At 35.9% G+C, this 15,000-nt stretch overlaps 1 protein-coding gene across 3 annotated transcripts in view; it reads left to right on the top strand.

The window, feature by feature from the left end:
* LOC106870405 (cadherin EGF LAG seven-pass G-type receptor 1) overlaps positions 1-15,000 on the top strand; it is a 538,322-nt gene that overhangs the window by 508,367 nt on the left and 14,955 nt on the right. For all 3 annotated transcript variants that reach the window (XM_052966877.2, XM_052966875.2, XM_089350213.1), the window contains one exon: positions 13,709-13,825. In XM_052966877.2, the coding sequence (XP_052822837.1) occupies positions 13,709-13,825 (117 nt within the window). The remainder of the gene's footprint in view (positions 1-13,708; positions 13,826-15,000) is intronic.

Raw genomic sequence — 15,000 nt, 5'->3', positions numbered from 1 at the left:
AAAATTCTGACTCTTAACATTCCGAGTTCAAATCCCGCCGAGGTCATATTTCGCCTTCATTCTTTCGGGGTCAAAAGAAAGAAAATGCATCAGTCAAGGACTGACAGTTTTGCAATCGCCTAATCCTCTTCCACTCAAAATTGCGGACTTGAGCCTAAATTAGAAACCATTATCAATATGTTACGATTTATACTGGCACTCCGTCGGTTGCGACGACGAAGACTCCAGTTGATTCAATCAACCGAACAGCTCCGTCGTGAAATTAGTGTGCATGTGGCTGAGCACTCCGCAGAAACGCGTACTCTTAATGTAGTTCTCAGGGAGATTCAGCGTGACACGGAATGTGAAAAGGCTGGCCCCTTTGAAATACAGGTACTACTCTTTTTTGCCAGCTGAGTGAACTGGAGCAACGTGAAATAAAGTGTCTTGCTCAAGGACACAATGCACCGCTGCAATGCACTAAGTCACACACTTTCGCTGCGATTTCGAAATGCGAGTTCGAAATACAGCTGGGAGGTTGATAAAAGCTTTCTTAATCTTTCATCCTACCAGTGAGGTTATGATAAAAATAACTCTACTACTCTAGGTACAAGACACGAAATTTTTGGGGAGAGGGCTAGTCGATTAGATCGATCCTAGTATGCAACTGGTATTTAATTTATCGACCCCGAAAGGATAAAAGGCAAAGTCGACCTCGGCGGAATTTGAACTCAGAACGTAAAGACAGACGAAATACCGCTAAGCATTTCGCCCGGCGTGCTAATGTTTCTGCTAGCTCATCGCCTTTACTCTTCTACTCTAGACACAAGGCCCGAAATTTTTGGGGAGGGGACCACTCGATTAGATCGACCCCAGTACGCAACTGGTATTTAATTCATAAACCCCGAAAGGATGAAAGGCAAAGTCGACCTTTGAACGGAATTTGAGCTCAGAACACAAAGACAGGCGAAATGCCGCTAAGTGTTTCGCCCGGCGTGCTAACATTTCTTAAAATCAACCAATAATATTTCCACGATGCAACATGAAACTCTGTACAGCTGTTTCATTGTTTTACCCTTCGAATCATTCTCGCAGTGAAAATATATTAACTGATATAAATTCCTTTGTATCAAACAAACTGCCAGCTCGCAGCCTTTATAATAAAACTTATGGCAGAACAATAATTGTCAGACGACAACAACTGCCCTGCGATACGTAGGGACCCCAATGTATCGGTGTTCACTGAAAAAGAAAATTTTATCATATTAGATTTAAAGCATTTCATTATTTTGTTTTCAGACGTTACATTAACCAGTGAAACCCTAAGAATGTTGGGTGACATTTGTGAGAAAGTTGGCTATTATTTCTAGCTGGATGGGAAACTACATAGAGGCACACTCGTTCATTTATGCAATTCTACGGTCATTGCTATTCTACGAAAAAGATACGACACTTCTTTTGCTGTTGTTTCCTTTCGGGTTTCTGTCAAACCTCTCTGCCAAAGAAGTCCGATGAGCGCAACCGTTTGGATTATCGGCGACCTGACAATGCAACTGGTGATCAACCTAACACACACACACACACACACAAACACACATACACACACACACAAACACACACACACACACACACACACACACACACACACACACACACACACACACACACACACACACACAAGATAGAGAAAACTGAGGAAAATAAATTAAAAAACAGTGACGCTTCTAAAAAAGATGTCACCAGCGGTTTCCAAAAAGAACAAACAAAACTAACAAAGAAAACCCCCAAACATTGTATGTTTGTTTATGTTAGTTTTATGTGTGTTTCACCGGCAAATGGCTGGTGTGAGCAACGGTGCGGTCGGACATTACAGCTAGAGTTACATCGACAGATGAGCAGTTCTTGAAATAGTCTACTGGATTAAAGGGCTCGATTGGAAAGATGGTGGACGTGTAAGTAGATAGTGCACACACATACACACGCATACATAGATGCATGCATACATACATACATGCATACATACATACATGCATACATACATACATACATACAAACACACGCATACAAACGCATACATGCATGCATACATACTTACACACACACACACACACACACACATATATATATATATATATATATATATATATATATATATATATATATATATATATATATATATATAATTAATATTTATATATTTATTAATTTTATCTATACGACTTTTATGCTTGCGGCCACTATCGTTATTATTTTTTATGAATAATAATGTTTTTTTATATATATATATATATGTGTGTGTAGAGAGAGAGAGAGAGAGAGAGAGAGAAAGAAAGAAAGAGAGAGAGGGGGAGAAATAGATAGATAGATAGATAGACATACATACATGCATACATACATACATGCATACATACATACATGCATACATACGAAGGACTGTTTCGTGTGTGTGTGTCGTGAGAAATGGCCCGTGTCAAATACGAAATCAGTTTCTATTACAAGATTTAAAAGCAATCACACGTTTTGAGATTCAGGTAAATCTTGAAACCCCAAACAAATTCTATATTCTTTCCTGCGTGAGATTACTTCTTCCCTCTACACACGCACACACAAGCAAATAGATCGATAATGTTAGATTTACGTGTGAAAGATTGCGCGTGTATTTGTATAAACGTGTACGTTCACCTAATGGTTATCAATAGCTTTATATATAACCATATTGAACTATTTCAAAACGCGTGTACATCCAGCAGGCGACACGCTCGTTCATAAATGAACGCAGCACTTAGAAATTTTCTAATTTGTTTTTAACTACATATTGTATACACATGTATATGTTCTGTGTGTGAGTGTGCGTGCTTGTATTAGTGTGTGTGCGTAAATGTGGGTTGGTTATATTTGTCTGTATCATCGTAATTACGTGCTTGAATTTTCAGAACTGTTATGTTAAGCGAAAATATTACGGCAGCCATGATTGTTACAGACAACGTTTTTAAGTGTGTTTTAGACCTTCTGTTCAAACATATCCGCATTAAATTTGAACCTGTACACGTGACGCATACACACGCATAGGATGAAACCCACAAATATATAAAACCGCGTGTTTATAGAAATATATACGTGTGTACATAAAGCTGCTATTTACACGGATTCCAATAAAGCTATATTCGAATCAACGTTTATAATAAATAAAACTATATTCGAATCCCGAAATACACAGCAAGCAGACGTAACAAAGAGCATAGATCACGTGTCAAAAATACAACGAATCAGAGCAAAACTTTCAGAAGGTGTTGTTGTAGAGCAGTTAGCTGCCATTTAAATTGTATTTTCCTGACTTGTTTTGTTTTTATGCAACCGGCTTTATATAAAGTGGGTGTTTGGCCTCGGTTAGCACGATAACACAGATCAAAATACAACATGCAGTGAAATATCAGCGACTATGAATAACAGAGAAAGACTGATGAGAAGTATGTGTGTATATCTCTCTCTTTCTCTCACTTTCTCTTTCTCTCAATCTCTCAATACGATATATATGTATGTATATGTGCGTGTGTGTGTTTGTGTGTGTGTGTGTGTACGTGCGTGTGTGTGTATGTGTACGTACGTGTGTGTATGTGTGTGTGCATATATATATATATATATATATATATATATTACTTTGAAAGGTTATCTCTACAGATATTATATAAATTTTGTAATGACGTTTCGAATACAAGACATCAAATGTAAACAAACAATGATATCGAAGATGAGTGAAGGGTTTTGGACGTTTATGTCATATTTCGGGCTTTTTTGCTCCTTCGTCAGCACCCATCCCAGCCTTTAATCATCCTCGAACACAATGCTTAAATAGCCACTGTATACAGCGGTGTTTGATTATTGGATATACCAATTCACATATTAAACGCATTCCTGGAAGGTGGTGCGATCTCGTTGTTTACGTACCAGCTTCCAGGAAGGAATACTCCGATGTCCGAGATGGCACGTGGTTTTCGCTCGGGAGAAGTGTATCGTAGCTTAAGTGCGACCTATTTCGAAACCTCTTTTGTACACACACACACACACACACATATGGCACGCGGTGGAACTAGGAACAAAACAATGCAACTGTAAAGCGAACCTCTTCGAGCCACAGTCAAGCCATGCCCACTCTTCTAACCCTGAAAACACAATTAATGAAATCCTGCGCACCATATACGTCTGTGTACATCGTTTTACTACGCAATGTGTATAGGTGCCTTCTCGCTGTGTGTGTGTGTGTGTGTGTGTGTGTGTGTGTGTGTGTGTGTGTGTGCTCGTGTCCCCAACTCGCGGTGTAGATAACGTTCGTTGACTCCCGCCTGCTTCAGTTCGCTTACATATGTTGTAACTCAGTGTCTTAGTCTCGCTCCACTGAAAACGTCTGACTTCAGGACTCGGGACTGCTAACTTTAAAGTCGAGGCTCTGGCTGCTGTTAGACGTTGAATAAATGAAATTTATAATAGGCAACACAGCCAGTAAAGTGGAAGAGGTTAGTGGTTGGTGCTTCTGTACTGGGACGGGGTCAATGCTAAAAGGGAAGTCAAAATATTTAGTAACTGGTCTCCGTAGTGATGGACATTAAGTGAACGAAGAGAGCAGGGTCTGCTGAAGAATAGATCTGTCTGGTGATTACCGGAGACGGTTGTTGAACAAAGCGGATGGGATGAGGGATGAGTAGAGCCATCTGTCGACGTGTTGACCAGTCAGCACAGCATCGCATACAAAAGATCCTGAGATATATACATACATGTATATAAGAGTATACGTATATATATGCATACTCGTGCATTCACATGTACATATATATTCATATCCTCATATTTAGTATATATATATATATATATATGCGTGTGTGCATGTGTGTGTGTGTGTGTATAAATATTATAATATGATAATACGTTTACACTATTTTTCTTTCGTCTGAGAGTATCAGCGCGTTTGTATCTATCTATCTATCTATCTATCTATCTATCGATATATATATATATATATATATATATATATATATATATATATATATATATATATATATATATATATATATATATATATATATATATATATATATATATATACTTTTATAAGTAATATTCTAAAAGAATATATAACTGAACTTATATTGAGTGCTCAATTATTTTGAGCAAATAAATGTGTATATATGTGTTTTTATATGTATAAAAATATGAATGTAGATAAATATACGTGTGAATATAAATGCGTATAAAAATTTATGCGTAATTAAGCATGAATATTGTAAAGTCTAAAATATAAAATATAAAAAAACCTAAAATTGAAAGAGTTAGACATCTCACGATCGTTTCGCGGATATTACTATACAAAAAAGTGTTTAACACTTGAAATTTCAACAAAGGATGAAAGGAATGAACTTTACAAATTTCAGAAGGATTAATTTTATAATTTATAGGAAGGACAGTATATATTTTATTATTATTTTTAATTTTTTAATATTTCTAATGTTTTAATTAATATTATATATATACCATTGGTTCTTAATTCATCTCCGAAGAGCGGAATTACTGATAATAAGCTGATATTTTGATCACTTTGGGATTATAGTGATATCCGCGAAACGATCGTCAGATGTCTAGGTTTTTAGGTTTTTTTTAATATTTTATATTTTAGACTTTACAATATTCATGCTTAATTACGCATAAAATTTTATATGCATTTATATTCACACGTATATGTATCTACATTCATATTTTTATACATATTTATATTTATATTTCGTATATTTATATTTAAAATTTAAATTTTATTATATTACCATGTCATATTGGATATATATCTTTCGAAATATTAAATATTGATTTCCTGAGTATATTATTGATAAGTTTATGAATTTATTAATAATATAAAAACAAATATATATATATATATTCATATATATATATATATATATATATATATATATATATATATATATATATATATATATATATACAAATATTCTACAATTATAAGCATAATTATAATCAGAGGTAAGTTGATTGCTTCACTACGCACCGACTTTAGAAATAGCAGTTAAAGTACTTTTCCCAGTGCCATAAATATTTCCCAGTCGTGTGGATTCGTTATCTTTCCTTTCTTTTCTTTAGTAATGGTGTACAACGAAAATAAATAAATAAATAAATAAATAAATAAATAATTAAAAATTACTACGCCTCGAATTTGTTTTCAGCTTTGAGAAAAGGCTAGTTCCAATGTTAAACAAACCGTTTCCTTTGGAAATATATTTCAGTTAGTGACAAAAGTTTATCGTTGCAGTGTAATTCTGACTAGACATAGGTAAGAATATTTTGATAGCAGTTACTTTATCTCACCTCTGTTGGTGATAAGACTAACATTTATATACTGAACTATGCATTGGAAAATATCGAATCTAGTTCACAGCTCTGGAAGTTAACTTAGATAACTTAAATACGTTTCGGCCAAAGATTGACCCAGACCATGTCTAACTAAATAACGTCACCTGACAGGCGTCGGCCCGTTCAAGCAGGGAGTTGTTGTTGACTGAGATGTACCCAGGTATTGCCAGCTTATCTGATATTCCTTGAAGAAGTTTGTCCATGTTTCGTTTAAAGGTGATGGGATCTTTTTCTTTGATTTCGTGTAGGATATTGTAAATAGAGCAGGGCCTGTTTCAAAAAGAAATTGTGTTGCAGTGAATTTATGTGCTGTGATCCTGATTGTGCAGGAGGCGAATGGCATGTGGCCCCAGTCTTGGATAAATTCTGAATCGGATTTTAAGGTCGTTTGGGCAATGCTGGTTCTATATTCTCCACATTGTACAAATGATGTAGCGCTCACAGCGGCGTTGGAGAGAATAAACTTTCAACATCTTAAGGCGGTTTGGCTTTTCGGGCCTAATTATTTTGGTGACAAGATAATTAGCAAAACTGACAAGCAGCGTAATATTCGCTATCAGCAAAATAATAATAACAATAATAATAATAATAATAATAATAATAATAATAATAATAATAATAATAATAATAATAATAATAAAAGATAAAAATTGCTATAGGCTATGTAATTATTCATGGCAATTGATAAGAACATTGTTAGTAATACATCGACAACAATACAGTTTTTTAGAGAAGACACGATTTCAGCAAAACCGCATTTTAAACCAAAGTAATTAACCACAGTAATATAGTTAACTGTGAATTAAGTGTGAGTAGTGTTTAATCACACATTAGCATCTATTGATTAGCAGCAAGAAAATGAGATGTATAAGGAATTGTTCACGTGGTCGCTCGATTTGCTAGAAATAGCAATAAAATCTTCCTCGACTCGCCATGCAAATAAAAGACGCGTTTGATATTGTCAGGGATATATTATGCCTTATAAAATTAATGATGTTGGTCATGGGTGGAATACTTTTAATCATAGATCTACTCGATAACAACAATGCTCTTCCTGAGTTGAAGAGATGTACCCGTCCGGCAAGTGATTTGATACGAGACTCTGGTGATGCTGAACGAATTACAGCACAGACGACACATATAAGTTGGTCAGAACATACTAATAATAATAACAGTAATAATAATAATAATAATAATAATAATAATAATAAACCTTCACTTAAACATTTACTTTTTGGTATCAAACTTAAAAATTCCGATCCAACTAATTATTATTTAGAAATGATAAAGCGTGGCTACGTGGAAAGAAGTTTTTTTCCCAGTAACATGGTTCCGGGTTCAATCCCACTACATAGCGCCTTGGGCAACCGCCTTCTTCTATAGCACGAAGACAACCTTAACATCCGATTCAGAATTTATCCAAGACTGGAGCCTCATGTCATTCGCCCTCTACAGGATCACAACACAAATTCACTGCAAGACAATTTCTTTTTGAAACAGGCCCTGTTCTATTTACAATATCCTACATGAAATCAAAGTAGAAAAAGATCCCATCACCTTTAAACGAAACCTGGACAAACTTCTTCAAGGAATATCAGATAAGTTGACAATACCTGGGTACATCTCAGTCAACAACTGGTAAATGGAAACTGAAAGAAACCCGTCGTATATGTTATGTGTATGTGAGTGTGTGTGTGTGTGTGTGTGTGTGTGTGTGTGTGTTTGTGTTTGTGTGTGTTCGTGTGTGCCTTTTGTCTGTGTTTGTCCCCCATCACCGCTCGACAACCGGTGTTGGTGTGTTTAAATCCCTGCAGCTTAGCTGTTCGATAAAAGAGAGACTGATAGAAGAGGTACCAAACTCTAAAGAAAAAGAAAATGTAATGGGCTCCATTCGTTCGACTAAGATCCTTCAATGAGGTGCTCCGGCATGGCCGAGCCTAATGATTGTAACAGATGAAAGTTAAACGATAAAGACCCCACCCGGATACATCATTGTCGATGTGTTAAGGGGCACCAGAGGACGAGATGCTTAGAAAAAAGTAAGGAAACTTTTTAATGGTACGTAACAAAGTGTGCTGTATGAAAGACCATACTACCTTCCCCCTTATTATCAAAGGGTAGATATAAGGGTGGCCAATTGGTAAAGGGGGTAGAATGAAGAATAAACACGTAAAGAAACCTGGTTTGTTTTATGGATTCAAATCCAACCGGACTAGACATGTCTCTTCACCATCGACACTCTGGTGCCGTGTTAATTAGCTCTAGCTCCCACATCATTACCATAATTGGCGGTGGGTTGAGTCCAAAGACATCAAAATATTTAAATCACTTAACTTAATGAAAGGTCACACTGACGGCGAAAATAGCCAAAGTTGGCTGAGATTTACTCTCTCTCTCTCTCTCTCTCTTTCTTTCTCTCTCTCTTTCTTTCTCTCTCTCTTTCTCTTTCTCTCTCTTATTCTATTGAATCCATCAGACGCCGCTTTAAAATGCTCTCTCGTCTTTCCTTGAGTACAACTCTGTGGTATTTGTCTGTTCGCCTGTCTGTTTGTCTCTGTATGTCTCTATCTGTGTGTTCCTCTCTGTCTCTCTCTCTCTCTCTGTCTATTTCTATTTGACTCTCTCTCTCTCTTTCCCCGCTCTCTCTTTCTCGTCTTCTTCCCTTGAGTACAACTGCGTGGTATCTCTCCCCACTCTATCCCTCTCTTTCTGTCTAATTTCTAAATGACTATTTTAGAGACGTCTGGACAACACTAACATTGTTTCTTTCTTTCTTTCTTTCTTGTTCTTTTCCCTCTCATGTTGTTAACATTTTCTGCTAAATGAAGCACAAAATAATAAAAAATTAAATACAAAATTCATAAAACAAACATCGCAGAATATTTTAATATAAAAAAATTGCCTTCATTTATTAAATATTAAATATCAAAACATCACTTCCCCACCACCACCGCCACCACCACCACCACCGCCGCCGCCGTCACCCTCTGCCACCACCTTTATCGCCACCCCCACCAGCATCGCCACCGACCTCCTCTGCTTGTTCATTCACTTATGCGCGTACATTCACAACATGCGAAGCCAGTGGACTCACGCATGTGCGCACACACATAGATGATACACGCGCGTACATGCACACACACATAGAGATACGCACACAGACAGACATGCACACACACACACACACATACACGTGCATGAATAGACCAGAAAGGAAAATGATAAAAATGATGATGATGATGAAGATGTTGATTTCTTCAATTATAATAAAAAATATAATAATCAGCCAAAACATGTAGTTAAAAAAATAACAAAACAAAAAAAAAGCAAGACCACATTGCCACGTGCAAAGCGCGCATGCAAGTGCACGCGCGCACACACACACACACACACACAGAGTCAGACGTGAAAAGACATCTGACTTAACAGTTTAGCAAATGGTACCAGAAGATTTGGATAAGCAGACGCCATCTCGTCTAACTCTCGCTAATTCTCGCCTAGCGAATTGCATATAATATATAATTATATCTTTTATCGTTTACCTTTTTTCAATTACTGGACAGTGGGCCATCCTGGGGCATCGTCTTGAAGTGCTGTAGGCGAACAAATCGATTCCAGTACATATTTTAAAACCTTGGTACTTAGTCTACCGGGGACATAAACAAAACAACATCGGTTGCCAAGCGGTGGTGGAAGGAGAAACACAAACGCATAGACATATGTACACCCCCATCCATACACACACATTTTTGATCGAATCTTCTGCTAGTTCACATTGCATCCCTTGACGACAATGCAACCTTAATGAGACTCAAGTATCTTTGGCCTGATGAGCAGTTAGTGAAGTACCTCACTTTGAGCAATTAATACTTCCGATGTTCTGCTAACTAGGAAACATACGTAGCTTAGATTTTAACTATTTTATTCTCTAAATCTGGATATATGTGTGTGTACAAATATATATATTTATCAAATATTATACAACATAAGTTATTGTCTTTTTCAAATCATATGCGCCTGTAGAGGATGGCTCATAATTGCAAAATAGCAATAAAGACCAGCTACACTTGTAAAAGGAAGATACTCTCAATAGGCGAAGGAGTGGCTGTGTGGTAAGAGGCTTGCTTCCCATCCACATGGCCCTGGGTTGAGTCGTATATATATATATATATATATATATATATATATATATATATATATATATATGTATGTATTTGTGTGCCTGTGTTTGTCCCCCCACCATCGCTTGACAACTGATGTTGGTGTGTTTACGCTCCGTAACATAGCGGTTCGGCGAAATAGGCCGATAAAATAAGTACTAGGCTTAGAAAGGATAAGTTCTGGGGTCGATTTGTTCGACTGAAGGCGGTGCTCCAGCATGGCCGCAGTCAAATGACTGAAACAAGTAAAAGAATAAAAGAATACAAGATTTCTCCAAATTTGAGATGCCACGGGCCTCTTCCACCAAATGTCCGTCTACCAGATTCACTCAGAATATATTCGGTCGAACTGAGGGTTACCGTGGAAGATATTTGCCTAAAATGCCGTACAGTAGCACTCAACACGGAACCATGAGGTTGCAAGGCAAATATTTTAATCGTACAGTCGCAGTTGCGCCTAATCTCGCAGCCATGCCTGTGTCCCAATTGTGTTTTTCACAAAATGAAATAATAATATTAAGGTTTCTAAGACGTTATTAACTCAGGCGTTGTCTAATGTTCATGTTTAGAGCAGCCATTTTTTTTTATTGTCTGAGCTGAGCTGAGTCAAGCGTGACATACAAAAGCTTCATTTGAACTATATATGCGTGAAAGATCTGTAAACAATATTCAGATAAAAACAAAACAGCATAGTTTAGAGAGACAGAGTTTGTTGGGTGGAATATGTATATATATTTTTTTTCATTTAGAAAATTCTCATCTTCGCTTGATTTTGTATGTTTTTTGTTTTTTTTTACATTTTTATGTGCTTAACGCCACCGAATATTTCAGGCTGTTTTGCCTCTTTAAACTTTAAATCAAAAAATGCTTATGTGTGTGTGTGTGTGTGTGTGTGTGTGTGTGTGTGTGTGTGTGTGTGTGTGTGTGTGTGTGTGTATGTGTGTGTGTGTTTGTGTTTGTCTGTGTGTGTGTGTGTGTGTGTGTGTGTGTCTGTCTGTCTGTCTGTCTGTCTTTCTGTGTGTCTGTCTGTCTGCATGTATGTCTGTCTGTCTGTATGCCTCTGTGTGTTTATGTGTGTGTGCTTGTGTGTATTATGCATATAAGTATGTATACACACACACACACACACACACACACACACACACATATGTGTGAGATATTAATGTCTGTGAACATTTAGAGTTCCTTGGTTGCTATATGAGATATATACGAAGCACAAAGAATACTTGGTTAACTTTGAATGAAGCCACGTGATGAAGAACATGGGGTGAAGTTTCAAGCAAGTACCCGGATCTAAGTTACAATGCTCTGTTGAGCATTGCATCGTCGCAAGGGCGTTAAAAAATATTAATGAAAGACAGACGTGATAAGAAAAAGTTTAGAAGTGCTACCCTAGGAAATGGAATGCTTGCGAATGCAACTCCTTTAATCAAGGATTTGCGTGACAACACAAATAATCCAAAGCATTGGTAGATAAGACACTAACCAAAAATATTTGATTTAGGAAAACGTTTGTCGAATCACTTGTTATCGGTAATTAGGAAATTGGTTACTAATTTCGGAAATATTTTGGGGTAAAACTATAACGTGAGTCAAAACTATTGAAAAGGTTGCAAGACGTAACGAAAAAGTTTAGAAAAATAAAGAAAGAAATGAGTGGAAATTTTACCGGTGAGTGTGTTGAAATATAAGGTACTAAAAGAGAATGACTCTCCCCAGACACAACAGAATATGCTTCAACACACGAACTCACATAAAGAATCTTGCAAACCAAATCCCAAAACGAAATATAACGAAGAGTTTCTTTGTTTAAAAAACATTAAATTAAATGGAAATGGAAAATGAAATAATATTTAATCCCTTAAGCGTATTGACGATTTAATAATCGACAGGATTAAAATGAACTTTTATCATTTCTTTTAATCGTTATACTTGATTGTATTCTAACTAGATTTCTAATGACAATGTCAAGTTGTGTTCTAAATACGAATGGAAACTGAGATCGGTGTTCGTTTCTTGATTATAACCGTTTATGTTTATAAAACTCAAGAAGCAGGTAAATGCGACACGAGAATTTTCTTTACTGAAATTAGTAAAGTTAATAGAATCAAATTTACAATTACGACATGCTAAAATGAATGACAGCATTTCTCTTCTGTATAATATAATATAATATAATATAATATAATATAATATATAAATGTTAATCAAGCTCCAGCAGACTTTGGTATCTAATACTTAACTCGTTTTCAAAACATTGTGGTTAAATGATAAGATCTAGATTAAAAAAAAAAACGAATATAACAGGGAAGACTTTTTGATGAGTCACATGGAATTACGCTGACAGACTCAATATACAAATAGAGCCAATGACGCAGTCACCATTCTCAAAGAAACTAAGATTAGGATAAGGTCTTTTATTCTTATTTAATATCGTACTGTATTTGTCTCTCTGTCTGTCTCCCTTTCCGTCTTTCTCTTTATCTCTCTCTCTCTCTCTCTCTCTCTCTCTCTCTCCCCCACACACACACACACACTTTATATATATATATATATATATATATATATGTTCATATACATTCCACTGGCCAGTATTTCATACCACACACACAGACGCACAAACATATGTATATATATATATATATATATATATATATATATATATATGAAGAGAGAGAGAGAGAGAGAGAGAGAGAGAGAGACGAATGCTCGCAAGCACCTACGTATCATATATATACATGCCTGTGTATATCTGTATGTGTATGCATGTAGGTGTGTGGATGTAATTCACAGTGTGCGAACTACAATACAGTATACAATATATCTTTATTCCATGATCCAGTGCGATAATCTGTTAGCTGAATAGGTTTTTGGTCAGTGAGATAACCGTTAATACAAACGCACAACCAAATCTATAGACTTTAAAAAGCTCTTGGAACCCAAACTGTTTATAAAATCATGAAATATCTCATACCCATAATAATTCTAGGGTCTCAGATTCAATTCTACTGGCAGTTTCGTTATCAGGGAAAATGAAAAGAAAACCTTTAAGTCTTACTCAGTAAACGTCTACAATATATTTTATCGTTATATTTTCCTTTATTAACGCCATATTGATAACATCTAATCGCTATTTTTGTTTTATTTCTGTGTCATAGGTACGAGCCGTATTCAAAAATGAAAGGAAGAAGAAAAATCTCGCCATGCATGGCTATGATTATTCTGACGAACAATCTCTGGACTCTCTTGAATCATACAGCGCCATTTTAGAAAAGGTAAAACGCTTATCTTCTTAATCTATTCCATAACAGTTTATTCAGACCTAGAAAAGATTTACTTGGGTGACTTTCTTTTTCTCATTTTTCATCCTTATCGGTGTTTTGTCGATAAGGAAACAGGATAACCATCAACAACCTTGTTAACTCACAAATGAAGAATATGTATCCACCAATGCGTTGTTGAGCACTCATTCTTACTATTCGATATTAGCGTGTATATATATATATATATATATATATATATATATATATATATATATATATATATATATATATATATATATATATATATATATATGATATTTATTATAAGGTGGTTATTCATTCGATTTCGAACCCTTTTACATATTGCATACATATGTTTGCAACAGGTTTCTGAGTCTTTCTACAATAGGCCCTCAGACGACTGCTAATCCTGATTTCGAATACCACTTTTTTTCTGGTGAGATATACAGCACATAATTTGACCAAGAATTAAGCTATTTCAGTTTAGAATTTCAGTTTAGCAGCAAATGGACACAGACAGCTTCGGACATAAAGAACAGAAGTTCCGATGGAGGCACATGTATTTAAGCATCACGAATTAATCTCTTGATATACTATCTTTTCTTCTAAACGTTTTATAAAATAGCGTGATTCTCATTGATGCCTTGTGGTCCCAATCTTTTCCATATTTACATTGTATCATACACTCCAACGTCCTGTTTTGGCTCATGCATACTGCAGTCAGTTCGTAGTCTTTACAAGTTTTTAATAACGTATCTAAATTCTTCCGATTTTCTACATCTGTTTCTGATTTGATGTTCGTGTGTATAAAACTGCGGTTGTCAACCGCAGTTCCAGGGCTGCATGTGGCCCTCAAGCAACCTTCCGGCAACCCGCGATAGTCTTTCCTCCATAAGTACAGGTGTTGGACAAAATAATGGAAACACCTTAAAATTTCAGACAAATATATTTTAATATGGGGTAGGACCGCCTTTGGCTTGAATTCTACGAGGTATGGACTCGTACAAAGTTTGAATTTTTTCCAAAAGAATTTTTGTCCATTCTTCAGCTAAAACAGTCTCCAGTTCTTGTAGTGATGATGGTAGAAGGTATCGACTCCTTACCTGTTTTTCTAAAATGCACCATAAATGTTCAATAATATTGAGATCTGGGGACTGTGGTGGTCA

The sequence above is a fragment of the Octopus bimaculoides genome, chromosome 4 (genome assembly GCF_046866305.1).
Source record: "Octopus bimaculoides isolate indiv1 chromosome 4, ASM4686630v1, whole genome shotgun sequence".
Classification (NCBI taxonomy): domain Eukaryota; kingdom Metazoa; phylum Mollusca; class Cephalopoda; order Octopoda; family Octopodidae; genus Octopus; species Octopus bimaculoides.
Note: the sequence above shows the minus strand (reverse complement) of the source record. Positions and strands in the feature narration are given on the sequence as shown.